At 38.6% G+C, this 21,126-nt stretch overlaps 1 protein-coding gene across 5 annotated transcripts in view; it reads right to left on the bottom strand.

Annotated features, from left to right (window-relative positions):
* Positions 1-21,126, bottom strand: part of CDH18 (cadherin 18) — a 1,010,793-nt gene that overhangs the window by 251,513 nt on the left and 738,154 nt on the right. For 4 of the 5 annotated variants that reach the window (XM_050937421.1, XM_050937420.1, XM_050937419.1 and 1 more), the window contains 2 exons: positions 17,800-18,094; positions 447-566 (listed from right to left, as the gene is read on the bottom strand). In XM_050937421.1, the coding sequence (XP_050793378.1) occupies positions 447-566; positions 17,800-18,094 (415 nt within the window). Of the gene's footprint in view, positions 1-446; positions 567-17,799; positions 18,095-20,171; positions 20,184-21,126 lie in introns of those variants that run through there. The other variant, XM_050937422.1, reaches the window with a different exon arrangement.

The raw sequence follows: 21,126 nt of genomic DNA on the forward strand, positions 1-21,126 counted from the left end.
TTGAGTCATACAGAACACATTTTCAGTGTAATGACAATATTGCAGTTTTAGAAATACAAACATAATATTTGTTTCTTATGGTATGTGTGTTGAAGCTCACATTCAATAATACTGCTAAGCCTGTCCTACAGGCAAGACAAAACATTTAAAATAATAATTTAATAGAGACAATTGAGTGGTTTGCCGAGCCTACACCTGAAAGTACAAAATCATGATAGTCCACTTTGGCTGAATGGTTCATATCACAACTCCTTGAAGAATTAATTCTATACACAGACATTTCATTAGAATGTATAGTACAAAATTGCAATTCTCATAGCTCAAAGGATGTTCAAGTCAATGGTAGAATTTAATAGGAGGAAAAAAATCTTTCATATGTTGGGTTACTATCAACCAGATTGCAATCTATCAGGTGCATCAAACTGTAAGAAATATAAAGTGCCCACCTGTTTTAGGATCAACAGAGAAGTATGGCTGTCCCTGAAGAATACTGTATACCACTCGGGCACTGTTCCCATAGGTAGGGTCATCTGCATCTGTAGCTGTCACTTGTAGAACAGAGGTACCTGTACATCCAGGAAAACAAGGTTTAGTTGATAAAAGTTCTAGATCTCCTGTCAAGCTTGTATATACAATTATTTTTAAACGCACTTCCACAATTTAGTATTTTTTTCCTTCAAAAATCCCTTCTTTCTAGCTAGAGAAGGGATCAAATTACAGAATTGCTTCTCCATCTTCCATCTGTCCATATTTTTAAAGTGTTATCACCTTAGTATCTAACTGCAAAAAAATTATGGATGTTAAGATTTGGGGTTTTCTTTCAGTTCATTATGTAAAGATAGCAGCAATTTCAAAATTCATATCCATATAAAGATTTTGAACACCAAAGTTATATATGTTGGGTTAAGACCACCATTTACTGCAGATACTAATCTTGAAAGACATATTCATTTTAAATCACACCTATGGAGCTCCAGATATCAATAAAAGGTATAAAACAATTAACGTATAGAAATCAGAAGACTCGAAAGAACAAAAACTTAAATCTAAAACTGCTTTCTACAAGACTATCAATGGAATTTCAGAGACAGAATTCCAGCATTAACAGAAACATCTGGGAGCAGCCTTCTTGCTGTGGTTAACAGATATTTGTAAGAAAGTATAAGTTGCAACTCCTACTATGTCATAAGGTGGAATAGGGTTATGAACTACACTCTCGAGATATTAGACTATGAATTGCTGTGTAGATAAAGTGCAGCAGAGAAGTTTGTGATGGCTAAGTTGCAATAAAGAAATTTGAAATTTACTGTAATTTCTCCAGGAAATATTTGATTATGAATCTTTTTTTTTTTTTTTTGCTATGTCATTTGGATACTATTTCAAGAAATCGGTTAGTGAAAGGAGAGTAAAGTTCTGGAGATTCATTCTTTGTCCTTTTCCTGCAGGCATCCTCACAGGTTCCTATTGCCACACATAGAATTGGCCAGTATCAATGAGGAGCTCAAAGAATTGTAACGTTGGAATAGACCATTAGCTCATTTCTAGTGTTATCATACATCTGGCAGTGATATTTGAGGCCTATGGCTCTGATCTTACAGATACTTATGCACCATGAATTGAACTGTTTGAGGTCAATGAGACTCAAAGTCATAGTCAAGTAAGCAAGTGAGTCTTTGCAGGATCAGTACCCTATAGTGCAATGTTATATCCTGGACATAAAAATTCCTTTCTACTTCCAAGATGGTGATTAGCATATTCCCTATAAGATTGAGAATTGCTATCCTATGTAGTTGTTAATTCTACTCATGTAAATAATTTGAATATATGGGAAAAGAGTGAAATTTAAGAATATCTTGTTTAATTTGAAAAGTTAAATATAGCTCAAACAGCCAATAATGACCTATTTATTTTTATCCAAGTTTTAATAACCTATATAGAAATGTAACAGATACACTGGCATGCAATTATTTTAGGTTCAACATGACTGAACTATTTTTGAAGTATAATAAACTGAAAAGAGAAATACAATGTTTCCTTAAACTGTTATTGAAATCCATATGGCCATTTATACTGTGATGCTCATACTTAATGTTCATGTATGAGTTTCTGCCAATCACGACAGTTAACTTCAGCTAACAGCAAATGTCACCTCCTCTGTTTTACAACTTGCCTAACTACCTGAATAATGAACTTCCACCCTCTTCAGCAATAATATAAACATCAACATGAAAAAGACATATCTTCTCTGTACCCTAGTATAGTCTAAAATCTCTGCTGACTATAGACTTTCTATATTAATTTATTTATATATTTTTATTAATGGATTTATTATTTTATTTTGAAGTATTACATTATTTCAGTTGGGCCACCGTCAATGCCAGGACACAGGAACAAAGTGATTTTATTAATTTCTATGTATATAGTAACCAAAACCACCTCCCCACCTAGGCAGCTTCCACAGATATTTAAAACATGGTAAAAACTGCAATCTCTTCCTACTCGCAAAAACAGTAATTATCAGCAACTGCCTACCATGTCAAAACATATTAGCCCTGACATCTTCTCCAAACCTTGGAAAATATATGAGCTTTGAAGAAGTCTCTGCACATCAGTGGATATGGACTTTTTCAGAAGGCATAGGAGGAGTAAGGTCCAAAGCTGATGTTATTTCATTGCAAACACCAACAGTCCCTCTCTCTTTTAAACAGAGGAGTATACAAGTTGAGTGCCTCTGCTGATCACTGCTATGAGGATCTAAAACAGGAAGGCATCTGGAGGACCAGAAGTTTGATCCTGTAAGATGCCAAACACTCTTTACCAATCCAGCAAAACACTTAAGCATGTGCTTAAGTTTACAGACATGAATAGTCCCAGTGACTCTGTGAGTGGAAGGTGAAGGCCTGGGAATAAGTGGGGATGAAGAGTAAAGAATAGTAAGTGGCCAGTATGGCTCCCCCAAGAGCTCTTTAATGACCTGAAAATCAAAAAGGTTTCCTACAAAACATAGAAACATGGGCAAATTTCTAAGGATGAGTGCAAAAGAATAGTGCACACATGCAGGGACAAAATCAGAAAGGCTAAGGAACACAAGCTGCACCTGGCAAGGAACATGAAAGACAATAGGAAAAAAGTTCTCTAAAAACATTAGGAGCAACTGAATGAGGAAGGAAAATGTAGGACCAAGGAGGAAAGGAGAGCTGATAATGGACAACACCAAGAAGGCTGAGGTGTTTAAACCCATTTTGCAACAGTCCTCACTAAAAAGATAAATAGTGAACTGGTACTTAACACAATATTAATAACAAAGAAGAAGGAGAACAAGCCAGAACAGGAAAAGAACAGGTTACAATGTAGTTAGATAAGTTAGATGTATTCAAGTCAGAAAAGTGAGAGTGTGATGAAATTCACTCTAGGGTGAATAAGAAACAAGTAAAAGCAACTTCAGAACAAATTAGTAATTATCTTTGAAAACTCATGGAGAATAGGTGAGGTCCCAGACGACTGGAGAAGGGCAAACATAGCACCTATCATTTAAGAAAGGAACTAAGAGGACCTGGGATATTACAGACCGCTCAGCCAAAGTTCAATACCTGGAAAGATATTGGAACAAATTATTAAACAGCCATTATGTAAATACATCGAAGATAAAATGTTTATGAGTGATAGCCAACACAGATTTGCCAAGAAGAAATCATGCCAAACCATGATTTCCTCATTTGACAGAATTACTGGCATAATGGATAGGGAGGGATGGGCTGAGAAGGGATATCTCTTCATTTTAGTAGGCTTTTGAAATAGTCCCACATGATATTCTCACAAGCAAACTATGGAAATCTGTTTTAGATTAAATTACTATAAAACTGGAGCAAAACTAGTTGAAAGACTGTACTCAAAGAATAGTTATCAATGGTTTTGTATCACACTAGGGGGGCATATCTAGTGGGATACATCAGGAATCTGTCCTGGGCCTGGTAGTATTTAATGTTTTCACTAAATTACTTAGATGATTGAGTGGAGACTATACTTATGAAATTTGGAGATGACACCAAGCTAGGAGAGGCTAAAAGCACTCTGGAGGACAGGATTCAAATTCCAAACAACTTTGGAAAAATTGGAGAATTTGTCTCAAATCAACAAGATAAAATTCAATAAAGACAAGGGCAAAATAGTACACTTGGGAAGGAAAAATCAAATGCATAACTACAAAATGAGGAATAGCTGGCTAAGTGGTAGCACTGATTAAAAGGATCTGGAGGTTACAGTGGATCACAAACTGAATATAAGTCAACAATATGATGCAGTTATGAAAAAAGGCTAATATGATTCTGGGGTGTTTTAACAGGAGGGTCACATGCAGGACATAGGAGGTTAAAAACTGGGTTCGTGTAGCCTTGAGACTAAGAAGACTGAGGAGGTACCTGATAACAGTCTTCAAATATGTTAAGGGTTGTTATAAAGAGGGCCATGATCAGTTGTTCTCTGTGTCTGCTGAAGGTTGGACCAGGGGCGGCTCTAGGTATTTTACCGCCCCAAACACGGCAGGCAGGCTGCCTTCGGCGGCTTGCCTGCGGGAAATCCCTGGTCCTGCGGATTCAGCGGCACACCTGTGGGATGTCCGCTGAAGCCGTGGGACCAGGGGACCCTCCACAGGCATGCCGCCACAGGCAACCTGCCTGCCGCACTTGCAGCAACCGGCAGAGCGCCCCTGGTGGCTTGCCGCCCCAGGCACGTGCTTGGTGTGCTGGTGCCTGGAGCCACCCCTGGGTTGGACAAGTAGTAATGGGCTTAATCTGCAGCAAGGAAGATTTATGTTAGATATTAGGGGGAAACATTCTAACTGTATGGTTAGTTAAGCACTGGAATAGATTTCCAAGGAACATTATGGATTCCTTATCCTTGAAGATTTTAAAGAAAAATAGGTTAGATAAACAACTGTCAGAAATGGTGTAGGTATACTTTGTCCTGCCTCTGTGCTGGAGGTGGTCTAGATGACCTCTTGAGATCCATCCCAGCCCTCCATTTCTACAATTCTTTGAATTAACTAAAAAATGCCTTTTTTGTATCTAAGAAAAACAACAAAACTGAGAAAAAATTAACAAATGAAAAAAGTTATTTCATTTTCAGATAACGTTAAAATTGGTGAAGCATGGCCTATTTAGCATTGCAGGATTGAGATCGAGCACGAAACATGTCGGCCCCCAAAAGTCCTTTTTTGGAAATTAATACACTGATAAAAGAGTCATAGATGAAGTATGATGATGATTCTATACCAAGAAGACATCATAATTTAAAATAATCTAGGCATTTTTATTATTTATTCATAAAGATCAATAAATATGCATTCATGCTTATTTATTTATAGTTTAATTTTTATTTGCTGTTAAAAAGGAACAAAAAATGAAAAATAAAGACTTTTTAGAATGCATATTCAGGACCTTTTATCAAATTACACAGTTGGAATCCAAGTGTTATGGGCTTGCTGCAAAATTACTGTTTTCTTGTGCAGAATGAAATTCAAGTGGTATCTTGTTGGCTGTTGCTGTTTCATAATCCTTAAGAATTCCTTTGAGAATTCAGCCCAGTGCAGTTCATGTAGGTAGGCAGGTACTCCCAGCCTTCAGAAATCTTCACTTTATTCTCACTTTTTAAAGTTTTTGTTCAACATTGATCCATCTGAGATTTTAACAATAAAGCAAACCACAGCAAATCATGCATACCGATTTGCATTCTCAGCAGATATTTACATTTTATTAAACTTCCTCATTAAATGTTAAAGATTTGTCTGCAGAGAGACAGACTGTTATCCTCTTCAGCTTTTCTTCTCTAGGTAACTTTACAATATTCTGATTGCAAAGATACTAATATATTGCTACAGTTCTGATTTCCCAAATCAATTCAGCTTTAATTTTGATAACACAAGAAAAAGTAAAAAAAATGGGGTGGGGGTTGATTCTGCAAGTACATAACCATATTTTACCATTACAAAGAAAGTTTCAGCTAAGGAGAAGTAATACCCAATACGTAGTTCTGAAAGTGCCAAGGGGAATAGTTTGGAACGGTAATTGTACACTGAACAACCAACGAATCCAAGTTTGGAAAAAAAACATTTTTTTTTAAATATATGTAATTTTGAAAATGCTTTCAAAGAATTGTTTTCTGTTTTCCTTGATATAGACTTACACTGTAGTTTAGTGAATAAAGGTCTTCAGGGAAATTAGATGTTTATTTTTCGACTTCCCTCCTTCTTGAGAACATAAAAACAGCCAGAAGGGGTCAAACCAGTAGTCCATCTAGCCCAGTATTCTGTCTTCCAACAGTGGTCAATGCCAGGTGCTTCAGAGGGAATGAGCAGAATAGGTAATCGTAGAGTGATCCCTGTCACCCATTCCCAGCTTCTGGTAAACAGAGGCTAGGGGCACTTCAGAACGTGGTATTGGATCCCTGCCCATCCTGGCTAATAGCCACTAATGGACCTATCCTCCCTGAATTTCTCTAGGATTTTTTTTAACTCTATTATAATCTTGGCCTTCATAACATCCTCCAGTAAAGAGTTCTACAAGTTGACTGTGCATTGTGTGAAGAAATATTTCCTTTTGTTTGTTTTATACCTGATGCCTATTAATTTCATTGAGTGACCCCTAGTTCTTGTGTTATGAGAAGGAGTAAATAACATTTCCTTATTTACTTTCTCCACACCAGGCATGATTTTATAGACTTCTATCATATCCCCTCTTAGTCATCTCTTTTCCAAGCTGAACAGTCCCAGTCTTATTAATCGCTCCTCATATGGAAGCCGCTCCATACCCATAATCACTTTTGTTGCCCTTTTTAGTATCTTTTCCAATTCCAATATATCTTTTTTTAGATAGGATGCTCAGAAACGCACACAGTATTCAAGGTATGGGTGTGCCATTAATTTATATAGAGGCCACATGATATTTTCCTCTTATTATCTATCCCTTTCGTAATGATTCCCAACATTCTGTTTGCCTTTTTAACTGATGCTGCACATTGAGGTGAAAGTTTTCAGACAACAATCCGCAATGACTCCAAGATCTCTTTCTTGAGTGGCAACAGCTAATTTATAACCCATTATTTTATATGTATAGTTGGGATTATGTTTTCCAATGTGCATTACTTTGCATTTATCAACATTGAATGTCATCTGCCATTTTGTTGCCTAGTCACCCAGTTTTGAGAGATCCTTTTGTAGCTCTTTGCAGTCTGCCTGGGACTTAACAATCTTGAGTAGTTTTGTATTATCTGCAAATTTTGCCACCTCATCGTTTATCCCTTTTTCCAAAACATTTATGAATATGTTAAATAGGACTGGGCCCAGTACAGGCCCCTGGGGGACACCACTATTTATCTCTCTCCATTATGAAAACTGACCATTTATTCCTAACCTTTGTTTCCTATTTTTTAACCAGTTACTGATCCAGAAGAAAACCTTCCCTCTTATCCCATGACAATTTACTTTGCTTAAGAATCTTTGGTGAGGGACCTTGTCAAAGGCTTTCTGAATATCTAAGTACATTATATCCACTGGATCACCCTTGTCCACATGCTCGTTGACCCCTTCAAAGAATTCTAGTAGATTGGTGAGGCATGATTTTCCTTTACAAAAAACACGTTGACTCTTCCCCAACAAACCGTGTTCATCTATATGTCTCATAGATCTTGTCTTCACTATAGTTTCAACCAATTTGCCTGGTACTGAAGTTCGGCTTCCAATTGCCAGGATTGCTACTGGAGCCTTTTTTTTTTTTTTAAAATGACATCACATTAGCTATCCTCCAGTCATTTAGTACAGAAGCTGATTTAAATGATAGGTTTCATACCACAGTTAGTAGTTCTGCAGTTTCACATTTGAGTTCCTTCATAAATCTTGGGTGAATACCATCTGGTCCTGGTGACTTATTACTTTTTAATTTTTCAAATTGTTCCAAAACCTTCTCTAATGACAACTCAATCTGGGATAGTTCCTCAGATTTGTCACTTAAAAAGAATGTCTCAGGTTTGGGAATCTCCCTCACATCCTCAGCCATGAAGACCTATGCAAAGAATTCATTTCTTTTCTCCAAAATGGCCTTATTGTCCTTAAGTGCTCCTTTTGCATCTCAATCATGCAGTGGCTTGTTTGTCAGGCTTCCTGCTTCTTATGTACTTACAAAATTTGCTGGTACGTTTTGAGTCTTTTGCTAGCTGTTCTTCAAATTCTTTTTTTGACTTCCTAATTATATTCTTACACTGCATTTGCCAGAGTTTATATTCCTTTTTATTTTCCTCAACAGACTGTAACTTCCATTGTTTAAAGGATGCCTTTTCACCTCTAACTGCTTCTTTTACTTTGTTTTTTAGCTATGGTGGCACTTTTGTGGTCCTCTTATTATGTTTATTTTAAGTTGGGGCATACATTTAAATTGAACCTCTATTATGGTGTCTTTAAAAGTCTCCATGCAGCTTGCAAAGATTTCATTTTTGGCGCTGTGCCTTTTAATTTCCTCATTTTTTGTGTAGTTCCCCTTTCTGAAATTAAATGCTACCATGGTGGGCTGCTGTGGTGTTTTCCCCACCACAGGGATGTTACATGTTATTATATTATGGTCACTATTACCAAGCAGCTCAGCTATATTAATGTCTTGGACCATATCCTGTGCTCCACTTCGGATTAAATCTAAAATTGCTTCTCTTTGTGGGTTCCAGGACTAGCTGATCTAAAAAGCAGACATTTAAGGGGTCAAAAAGCTTTATCTCTGCATCCTATCCTTAGGTGTTATGTACCCAGTCAATAAGGGGATAGCTGAAATCTGCCATTACTATAGAGCTTTTGGTTCATGTAAGATTTTTACTTCATTTGACTCCATGCTTTGATGCACATATAATGCCACTCCACCACAAGAATGACCTCTTCTGTCCTTCTGATATTCCTTGTACCCTGGTATTAGTTTATCCTATTGATTATCCTCATTCCGCAAAGTTTCTATGATGCCTGTTATATCAATATCCTCATTTAATATGAGGCAACTATGTTTACCCATCTTAGTATTTAGAGTTCTAGCATTTGTATAGAAACACTTACAATTTTTCACTTTTTAGTTGTCTGCCATTATGTGATGAAATTGAACGGGACTCTTTTTCATTTGACTGTTTCTCATTAGATCCTACCTACATTTTATCATCTTCCATTCTCTCCTCCTTATTTGGATATGATGTCTCGGTATCCTATCACACTAAGGAAACCTCTCAATTCATCTCCATTAATATATCCTCCCCTAAGGTATGTCTCTATCTGAAGAATATTTTCCTCCGCACCTGTCGGCTTTCCAACAGCCCTTAGTTTAAAAGATGCTCTCCCTTTTTCCAATTGTACGTGCCAGCAATTCCATTTTGGTTTAGGTGGAGCCCATCCTTCCTCTATAGGCTCCCCCTTTCCTAAAAGGTTCCCCATTTCCTAATAAATTTGACACCTCCTCCCTACACCATCATCTCATCCACACACTGAGACTCTGCAGTTCTGCCTGTCTGATGCTGCATGTGGAACTGGAAGCAATTCAGAGGTTACCATGGAGGTCCTGGACTACAATTTCTTACCTAGCAGCCTAAATCTGGCTTCCAGGACCTCTATCCTATCCTTCTCTATGTCACTGGTACCTACATGTACCACAATAACCGGCTCCTCCCGCGGACTACACAGAAGTATATCTAGATGTCTCGAGAGATCAACAGCATTCGCACCTGGCAGGCAAGTCACCATGTGGTTCGCCGGGTCATTGCAAACCCATGCAAATATCTATGTTTCTAATGATCAAATCTCCCATGACTATTACCTGTCTCTTCCTAAGAACTGGAGTTCCCTCCCCCAGAGAGGTATCTTTACTGTGACAGGATACCTTGACATCATCTGGAAAGAGGATCCCAACTATTGGATCATTTCCCTCTGCTTCAGTTTCGTGTTTTCTTTCCCTGAGACTTTCAACCTCGTCAACAGAAAAGAAGTTGTCAGACTGGGAGAGGGACCATTCTATTGTGTCCCAGAAAGTCTCATCTATGCACCTCTCTGTCTCCCTTAGCTCCTCCAGTTCAGCCACTCTGGTCTCCAAAGCCTGTATGCATTCTCTGAGGGCCTGGAGCTCTTTGCACCAAATGCACACATACATCACCCGTCCATGAGTAAGATAATCATACATGCTGCATGAGGTTCATTAACATTACTGGTAGCAGTAATGGAGTCCTGTTTTACATATAGCCACATAGTTCATTGGAAGAAATTCTTCATTTGGCTGACATTTACAGTCATTTACAGATAATGACAGTTCCGAAGGAAACTACTGGAAGAAGTGGTCCTGTCTCCATCAGAATGGTCCGCTGAACAATCGTCGCATTCTCTTTCTCTCATGCTGAACAAGATAACCAGGAATCAGACAATAGGCTCAATCCTATAAACTGCTGAGCACTCTGGCCTGCACCAGTGAAGCACTTAAGTATGTCATTATAGTTACAAACACAGACTCATAGAAATGTAGGGAAGGAAGGGACTAGTCAGGTCAGGTCAGCTAGCCCATCCTCCTGCACTGAAGCAATATCAAGTATACTCAGATGGTACCTAATAGATGTTTATCTAAAATGTTCTGAAAAAACTCCAGTGGCAGCAATTCCACAACCTCCCTAGGTAATCTATTCCATTACCCAGAAATCCTTATATCTGGGAAGGTTTTCCTAATATCTAATGTAATTCTCCCTTGCTGCAGATTACTTCTTGTCCTAGTTGCAGTGGACACAGAAGGCAATTGATCACCATACACTTTATATAGTGCTTACCTTATTTGAAAACTACTATGTCCCACTCAGTCTTGTCTCAAAACCAAACATACTTAATAGGTCTGGTTTCCTTAACCTTGTGTTATTTTTCATTGGAAAGAGTTCAGAGGAGAGCAATTTGTCCACGCTTCCTAAAGTGTGTCACCCAGCACTGAGCACAATACTCCAGTTGAGGCCTTACAGCAGGGCCTGGTAGAGCAGCCCAATTACCTCCTATGTCTTAAATATATCACTCCTGTGAATAAACCCCAAAACATTAGTCTTTTTCACAGCATCATCACATTGTCGGCTCATATTAATTTTTGATCCAGTCTAACTCCAGATCCTTTTCTGCCATACTACAGTCTAGCCAGCTATTCTCTATTTTGTATGTGTTTGATTTTTCCTTCCTAAAGTGTAGTACTTTTCAAAATTTAATTTAATCTTATTGATTTCAGACCTATTCTCCAATTTATTAAGGTTGCTTGAATACTACTCTTGTCCTCTGAAGTGCTTGCAACTCTTTCCAACTTAGTGCCATCCTCAAATTCCATAAGCACACTGTGCACTCCATTCCCAATCACAAATGAAAATGTTGAATAGTACCAGGACCCAGGATAGACCTCTTCAGGACTCCAGTGAATACTCCAGTCTCTACATGAGAATGTCATGTAGGACGTGTCAGAAGCCTTTCTAGTATCAAGACATATTCTGTCTACCACTTCCTCTCTATCTACCAGACCAGTAAAGCTGCCAAAGAAGGAAATTAGGTTGGTTTGGCACGATTTGTTCTTGACAAATCTATGTTGGCTATTGCTTATCATCCTATTTTCCTCTAGATGCTCACAAATTGATTCTTGATAATGACTATATAATGAGAAAGACAGGTGGGGTCAGGGTGGGGAAGAGATTCATAAACCATTACCACCAAATCTCCTGTAATGTAGAATTCAAGAACCAAGGAAATTGCATTGAATGGCAGAACAACAAATTCAGATATCAGAACAAGCAGAAGAATAGCTACTGGTGAAACACCTTTAACAAATACTAAAATAAAAGTAAGAAGTTCAGCTGTTTATAGCATTCCAGCTGAAGGTCAAAATGGCAAACTGAAAGTGGATTCAATCTACATGGGATTAATCTATCCATCAATCGAAGGTGGCGATGGGGAGATAAAGAGACAAAAAAAAATACAAAAAGCAATAACAAACTTTGATAAGGTATCACTGGAAAGACTGACAAGAAAACAAATTGCATACAATATACAATGACTTTCCAGTTTACCAAAAAGTGTGAAAAGGGAGGGAAAAATCAATAAATGTTAAAGAAAAGAATGATCAAAAACATGCAATAAAAGTAGCAAGACTGATTACAGTAAATGGTGAGATGTAATGCTATCTCTGAATCACAGGGATGTTTCTTAGAATATATTCTTCAACAATGATCTCAGACACAGCCCATCAACAGAAAAATATATATGTTTTTTCTCCACACAAGGTAGATGTTGATGCTTCTCCTTAGCAATAGCAGTGTTCTGGGTTAAAATAAAACACACTGATTTATTACCCAAAATGTTGTCTTAAAATAGCCTGGATGAGTCTGAGTAATCCCTAAAAGATGATGATCAGGATACATAATTTGTAACATGGCTGTGAATTAACTAAAGCCAGGAGTTCAGACTGATATGAAATGAGGTTTATTATCTATAAAAGAATCAAACAAGCTCTATCCTGGAGTCACTAATGAGAGGACAATGAGAAGTGAACTACTATAGATAAGAAGAAGAAATCAATACTTTATGTGCTCTTGACTTTGAGGACAACATTGATCTGTTCTTTACCAACCTTTTCACAGGGTAGATAATAAAGTGACTGCTGAAGAGACAGAGAATCATGAGCTTAATTACAAGTAATACCCTATTAGAAAGTATAGAATTTGAAGAAAAAGAGGAGTAAAACAGGTGAGTGTTCATCATAGAAATTTGTCTTACTGGAGACAGAACTGGCAGAAGTAACTGTTTTGTAGCCTGATGAAAGATGACTGGAAGATATTTCAAGGAATGAATATAAACTAGCGACTAAAAGACAAAAAAAATAATGACCCCTAAATAACCCCTAAACGTACAAAAACTGCAGTGCTGTCTCTATAGTTGTGACGTGCCACTGCAGCAAATAACCAAACACAACTGGAGAGATTTCATGCAGGTCCATAGTATTTTTCATGGCAGCAGCATTCCCTGACAGCAATACTGTACATGAAGGAATAACCCTGTCACTGTTATAATACCATCTGCAGAAAAGGCCTCTTCGGTCATGTCTATACAACGAAGTTAAGTCAACTTCATCTCCAAATAAATTTGTTAGTCTCTAAGGTGCCACAAGAACTTCTCGTTTTTTTTTCTAATTATTATTTATTTAAGCAAGTCAATCTTGCATGTCCATACTATGCTTATTGTGTCTGTGAAGTGCATCCTCACTAGCAGCGCTTCCACTAACACACAGTGCATGTAGTTGAGTGGAGTTTTGGGTTGGGCTTGCAATGCCTTATAGGACCAAAACATTGGCGCAGGTGTTATGGGAACGTGACATTAGCCTCCCATGAGGCACTTAACTCCCCTTTCCCTGAAATTAATGGCAAACAAACCAAGTCTTTTTTGAGCCTTTTTTTGTAAGCCTGGGTTACCTGCGTGGTTGCCATAGAACTATAAGCATGGACCCTGCTCAGCTGTACACTGTTGTTGTCAGCATTACAAACACCTCGCACCTTATCCTGCAGTATTTACACAGCCGATACAGGAGCTGCTGCATGGAACAATGTGTTGCCACGCAAGCAGCCCTGCTGGAAGACATAGTGTGGAGCAACTCTCAGTTGCTGGCAACAGTCACACATCACCTTGAAACAGTTGAGCACCATTTCTGGGCCCAGGAAACAAGTACTGACTGATGGGATCACATTGTTATGCAGCTATGGGATGAAGAGCAGGGCTGCAGAACTTTCGAATGTGTAAGGCCACTTTCCAGGAACTGTGTGAAGAGCTTTCCCCAGCCCTGAAGTGCAGTAAAGTAAGAATTGCTCTGACAGTGGAGAAGTGAGTGGCAATAGCTCTGTGGAAGCTTGCAACACCAGACTGCTAGTGATCAGTGGCACATCAATTTGGAGATGGGTAAATCTACCAATCCAAGTCTGTAGAGCCATCAAAAGACTACGGCTAAGAAGGGTAGTGACTCTGGACAACATGCAGGACATAGTGGATGGTTTTGCCGTGATGGGGTTCCCTAATTGCGGAGGGGCTATAGATGGAATGCATATCCCTAACTTGGCATCATACCACCTTGCGAAAGAGTAAATAAACCAAAAGGGATACTTTTCAATGGTGTTGCAAGCGCTGATGGATCACAGAGGCCAACATTTCTTCTTCTGGATCGGAGCTCTGCCTGTACAGACTTTTCTCCCTACACAGTAATAAGATCCACAACCTCCTGTACTCTATGCTGGAGCGCGTTTGCAGACTTGAGTCTCCATCATTGGCTATGCTGGCATGCTCTCCATGCTGATCAAACAGGAAATAAAAATTCAAAAGTTCCAGGGGTTTTAACAGGAGAGCAGCTGTTTCCTTTGTAACTGACTGATGTGCAATGGAATTGAAAGTGCTCTCCATGCGGTCACAGTGGAGCACTCTGGGACACCTCCTTGGAGGACAGTTCATTTGAATTACACAAAAGAGTCTACACTATCCCCATGTCAACCCATGGATGTCGAATCAAGCACTCCCCTTCTCGTGGAGGTGGAGTACAGAAGCCAACTTTCCAGGCCACTTAGGTTGGCAAAAGGGACTCAGTAGTGTAGACACATACATTATTAGATCGACTTAATGTGACTTATGTTGACTCAAGTTTGTAGTGTAGACCAGGCGTTAGAGACGTTACATCCAGGGATTATATTTCTTCCTGGGGGTGGGAGAGAATTCATATATTTTGGTTGTGGGGAATAGCAGGTATGGATTCAAAGCATCAAAATAAAACCTGTCTCTCTACTTATTAGTATCTCTGAGTGGAGAAAAATCTTGCCAGCTCCAGGACTGAAACAATAGATCAATTAAGTAGTCAGCATCCATGAAGGAGTCATGGATTCAGACAGGAAAAACAACTGGAAGCAAAGTAGTGGTGTACCTTTTGTTTTAAATGATATCAAGCCAGTTAGAAAGCCTCTTACCAGCCACCTGAAGAGCTATTTTAGTTCAAACACTGGCCAGTTAGAGTGGCTGATAAAAAGTGCAGAGCAGGTAGAGAGGATTTATGGTGATATCTGGAGCTGGGAGAGAAGGTAGATAGAGTGCTTTAAGCTGAAAGCAGGGTAGTAGAAGGAAAAGGGGCTGAGGGAAAGATTCCAAATATGGGGGAAAGACTGCTGAAAAAGAAAGACTATGGAATCAAGGCTGGGAGACATAGACCACAGGAAGGGGTGGAAAGAAGGGGACCAAAAGTTAGCAGGAGACCAAAAGAAGGAATCAAGAACACTTAGGGGCAGAAAGACATGAAGGGGAAGACTGACCAAAGGCTTGGACATTCAGTTATTAGGAAGAGAGAAAGGTACTTCTAAGGGGTTAGTGAGAGACTTTTAGAAAGAGGAAAGAACTGAGGAGAGAAACAAATTAAGACCTACAGAATAGATCAGATACTCTGTGGAAGAGAAACATAGCGAGGGGCGTTAGCAATGCTGAGCAAGATAGAAGTGGGATTCTATGGCATAGTGAGGGTGAAAGAAAGTCTGGAGAAAAGAGAATGAGTGGGGAAGGGGGAGAAGAGAACCAAGGGGATATAACAAGGGGATTGTTCCCTGACCTAAGGAGGAATGAAACAATAGGGAGGCGAGAAATGGGGATGGAGCCAAAAGCAATAGAACCAGGAGAAAGGAAGGAGATGGAGGGAGAGATTTAGATCCTGTCTACATTATGATAATCAAGTATCAGAAGGGTAGCCGTGTTAGTCTGGATCTGTAAAAGCAGTAAACATCTGACGAAATGGGTATTCACCCACGAAAGCTCATGCTCCAATACGTCTGTTTGTCTATAAGGTGCCACAGGACTCTTTGCTACATTATGATAGTTACTGTGCTGGGCTGGACAGTTAAAATAATCTGGTCTTGTAGGGTAGATGGGAAAGAACTGTATTTAACCAATGGGGCTAATTCACCTCTCTCTTACACCAGTGCAAGTCCATTTAAATTATTGGTGCAGTGGCTGTTTTACATCAATGTAAAGGGAGAGGAGAATCAATCTCATGTTTTCAAACTGCTACAATCCTGGCTATGGTTGTTGAATATTTCAGGAACATGATGTAACAGTTTGGTCCCACCTACAATGGTGATATCAACCCACATGGCTAATATTTTATATGCTGTAATTTACTACATGCATGTGATGAAGGAAAATGTGAAGGGACTAGCTATGTGCCCGGACCACTCCCACAGCAAGATTAGAGTCACAAACTTGATGAACCCAAGAGATCTATGTGTCAACTGGCTCATAGTAATGATGGCAGGTGATGCCCATCCCCTACTTAGGGTGACCAGATGTCCCGATTTTATAGGGACAGTCCCAATTTTTGGGTATTTTTCTTATATAAGCTTCTATTACCCCACATCCCGTCCGATTTTTCACACTTGCTGGCTGGTCATCCTACAGCTACTCTACATCTTAAATGCCAGTGAGCCAGAGAATTAACAAAGAGCTCCCAGCCCAAAGTAAGCTCTCCATACCTAAGCTTTAAATGTCCTCAAATTACCTCTCATTAAAAACAAAACTTTCTTCTCTGCTTTCCTGACTCATACAAAGCACTCCTGATTATTTGTTTTGCTGCATCTGGCCCATTATGATGAACCATCATCATAATTCCGTGTGACTGAATGATGATAAACCATCAGGATTCAATCATACCAGCTTTTTTCTCCAAACATATAATCAAAATAATCACTTTTTTATGAGAGGCTGGTTACTCAGTTCACTTTGATATTTTTTCCTGTTGGCGTTTATAAATTCCACTTTGCAAAAGTTCAGCCAGACACTTGCTGACTTGAGAAAGAGAGTCAGTAGAAGTGAACAAATTATATGTTTTATGCAAATTGACTCCGGAGGGTTATTTTTGTCTTGGAATTCCTGCTATTCTCTTTTATAACTAGTGTGGGTAACTGTCCCCAATCACCCATTAGTGAAAGCAGCAGGCTTCAGGAGGGAAACTGCTTATAATAGCTGAGCTTTCTAAAAAAAAATATTTTTTTGGATCTGTCCATCCTGCATGAGAAAAGAAAATCTATCTATCTAGCACTGTGCAAAAAAATCTAAATCAATTGTATTATTGGGGGACCAATAAGTAACAGGAACTGCTAGCATGTTGCTGCTGCTTTAAATAGAGTACTGATCAAGCAGCAGCAAAATGCATGAACATATAATTAATACCTAAGGTAAAACTGTCATAGGGTAATACAAAGCTGAGCTACATTTTATCTGACATTATAAAAGAAAAATAACTGCAAATGAATCTGTGAGGCTGTGGTCTAAAATAAACTGGAGATTTACTTTTCCTTTCATTTGTTTTATTCTCTCCATAAATTGAATAGATTATTTACACAGACAAATGTCTCTGAAAATAAACACTGTAGTTGTACAGGAATGTAACAATGTAACTTTTTTTTTCCAAAGTGCAGTTACCCAGGAGTGCAAAACTATTGAAGTATTTAAGAATAGCACAGCATTTCCTCTTCTGCTGGCATGTATAATGTATTGTATGAGTGTACTATGAACAGACAGTTAAAGAAAACTAACAAGTGATGTTCAGTTTGAAAGCTTGCTGCCTTGTTATTACTACAGCCTTCCAGCTTTTGTTGACCTTTATGTATAACTAATGATAAAGAAAATACTTTTTAATAACTCTGTGAAACAGGAACTGGTACCTTCACTCATTAAAATCTAGCTGCCTTACGAGAATAACATCTTTTCCTTACCCATTTCAGACATCTCTGGCACAGTAACAATGTAAGGTCCATCTGTAAATTTTGGTGCATTGTCATTGATGTCTTGCACTTTGATAATGAACTCAGATTCAGGCTCGAGTGGCTTGTTCGTCCGTCTGTCAATAGCCTGAGCATGCAGCACATAGTGTGTCTTCTGCTCTCGATCTAGACTTTTGGTTGAATGGATGTCTCCTGTAGTGTCATCAATAATAAATATAGTTCCAGCTCCTTCTCCAGTAAGGATGTACTTAACTGATCCATCACCTTTGTCAGAATTGGAGTGTAGCTGAAAAATATACACAAACATACAATATTATGTAAAATAATATTTAATATAACATGTCATATAACACGATGTTATGCATCTGTATTCTGTTAGTACTGGTCTAGAAAAAAATCCTCCCTGGCTGCTGTAATGTTCTGTGCACAAGTTTACTTAATCTGCAGTGAGTTACCTCATCATAACTCATCTGCTTGAGTTCCATAGGGATCTCCCATCAGTCAGTGATCTTCTTCAACTCTGTCATGGTACCAGCAAGTACATGAAAACAATATTTGTATCAGTTGCCTTTTTTAAGACTTGCATCAAACTGAGTCAGCACTGCTGGAGCAATGTCTTGAGCACTGTCTGAAACATCTATACTGATGAGCTAAGGCAATATGATTAAGTTTTACTTCACTGATTATGGTTCAGATCCCACCACTCATAAGTCATCCCATATGGCCCAATGCACAATACCATTTGTAATAACTGGAAGCTGGAGATAGCAGCTGAGTGACAGATGCCTCCCCAGCCTTATTTTACTGCCACCTAAAACATAAGTACTTTTTCACTTTCGTCTATAGGAAAGTCACTTAATCTGCTGACCCCTGTATTATCCATTATAAAGTAATGGAGTTTGAAAAGTGCAAGGTCATGCATTTAGGGATTAACAACAAGATTTTTTTTTTGTTATAAATTGGGGATGCATCACTTGGAAGTAACAGAGGAGGAGAAGGCCTTTGGAGTATTGGTTGATCATAGGATGACTATGAGCCGCCAATATGATAGGTCTGTGAAAAAAGCTAATGCGATCTTGGGATGCATCAGGCAAGGTGTTTCTAGTAGAGATAAGGAGCTGTTAGTACTGTTATACAAGGCACTGGTGAGACCTCATGTGGAATATTGTGTGCAGTTTTGGTCTCCCATGTTTAAGGAGGATGAATTCAAAATGGAACAGGTACAGAGAAGGGCTACTAGGATGATCCGAGGAATGGAAAATCTGTCTTATGAAAGGAGACTCAAAGAGCTTAGCCTCTTTAGCCTAACCAAAAGAAGACTGATGGGAGATCTGATTGCTCTCTATAAATATATCAGAGGGATAAATACCAGAGAGGGAGAGGAATTATTTAAGCTCAGTACCAATGTGAGCACAAGAACAAATGGATATAAACTGGCCATCAGGAAGATTAGACTTGAAATTAGATGAAGGTTTCTAACCATCCAAGGAGTGAAGTTCTGGAAAAGCCTTCCAAGGGGAGCAGTGGAGACAAAAGACATATCTAGCTTCAAGACTGAGCTTGATAAGTTTATGGAAGGGATGGTATGATGGGATAGCCTAATTCTGGCAATTAATTGATCTTTGACTATTAGCGGTAAATATGTCCAATGGCCTGTGATGGGACACAAGATAGGGTGGAATATGAGTTACTACAGAGAATTCTTTCCTGGGAGTCTGGCTGGTGAGTCTTGCCCACACGCTCAGGGTTTAGCTGATTGCCATATTTGGGGCTGGGAAGGAATTTTCCTCCAGGGCAAATTGGCAGAGGCCCTGGGGGGTTTTCGCCTTCTTCTGCAGTGTGGGGCATGGGTCACTTGCTGGTGGCTCTCTGCACCTTGAAATCTTTAAACCACAAGCTGAAGACTTCAATAGCTCACACATAAGTCAGGGGTTTGTTACAGGAGTGGGTGGGTGAGATTCTGTGACCTGTGTTGTGCAGGAGGTCAGACTAGATGATTATAATTGTCCCTTCTGACCTTAAAGTCTATGAGTCTATGAATGGTCTAGTACCTTAACTACTGCTAGCATATCTATTTAAAATATGTAATTATTCCATCCTTTGAATAGGACAAAAAAAAACCAAAAAAAACTTGTAATCTTAAATAAATACCAAATTGTATTAAAAGTGAAGGCTAAAAAGCTATTTATCCAGGTTTGCCACTACTAAATTCATAAAAAGGGAGCCTAAAAATCCATTTGCCACAGAAAAACCATGGAAAAATGCAGAATTTGAGCTTTTAGAGAAAAAATCTTTAGTTTTTACATTTTCTATAAAAACCGGTTGCTTCACTCCTTGCCTTATGAGAATAGCATTTTCTTTACCCATTTCAGACATCTCTGAACTCATACAGCAGAACTCTGTTTAGCCGTCTCCATTATCAGGCTCTTACAGCAGTGGGGCTCAGGCAGTCAGCTCTAGGCCACTGGGCCTCAGTTAATATGGAGAGCTGGAGGCTCAGATAAATGAGGTTCTACTGTATATCGATAGAACATTGTGTTCAACTAATACCTATATATATTATGGCTAGGGAAAACAAAGTTCAATGTTTCATTTTAATCGCAAAAAAAGTAGATTTTTAGGTTTCTTTTAATTGGAGAATTTGGGGGTTTTTAAACCATGGAAAACTAGGATCCCTGCTTATAACTACCTAACTGGTTATCTACCTTAAAAACAAATCTGTGTTCTCTGGCAGAAAGGAATCATTATCTGATGGATTGAAAGGTTTTTATTAACATCAGCTTGGTAAGAGGAGAGTGAATTTTGTACAACGTACAGTGCTGACCAAAGTGAGAATACAGCTATCAACATCTGTCCCAATCCTCACATTCTCCTCCAATGACAATAAATTGGAGAACAGACTTTCTGATTTCAAGTACTGACTCATTCAGATACTCACTACATTTCCTCGAATAGCACAACTTGTGTTCTTCTAGTATGTGTTAGCACTAAATATCTGGCATTACTAACTTTCCTTACAGAATCTGAGTAAAATGTGTAGAGAATACCAACAAATGTTATTAATTCAATTAATGCAACACAAGTTGTTGCTTTCCAGTTGCCTCTCTAATTTGTGCCTTTCCATTAGTGTATAATTTCCTTTCAAACCTCTTTTTACAAACCATTTTAGGACATAGAGTATAATGTAATATGAGATTGTTAAGGGAGATTGTAACATTCTCATTTATGCTGTGTCAAGTCAGCTTCAGATACACAGACACTTTCTTATCACCCCTTCTACTTACTTCCTTCTTTGGAAACTCTGTTTTGTATTTGGAA

The sequence above is a fragment of the Gopherus flavomarginatus genome, chromosome 2 (assembly GCF_025201925.1).
Source record: "Gopherus flavomarginatus isolate rGopFla2 chromosome 2, rGopFla2.mat.asm, whole genome shotgun sequence".
Classification (NCBI taxonomy): Eukaryota; Metazoa; Chordata; order Testudines; family Testudinidae; genus Gopherus; species Gopherus flavomarginatus.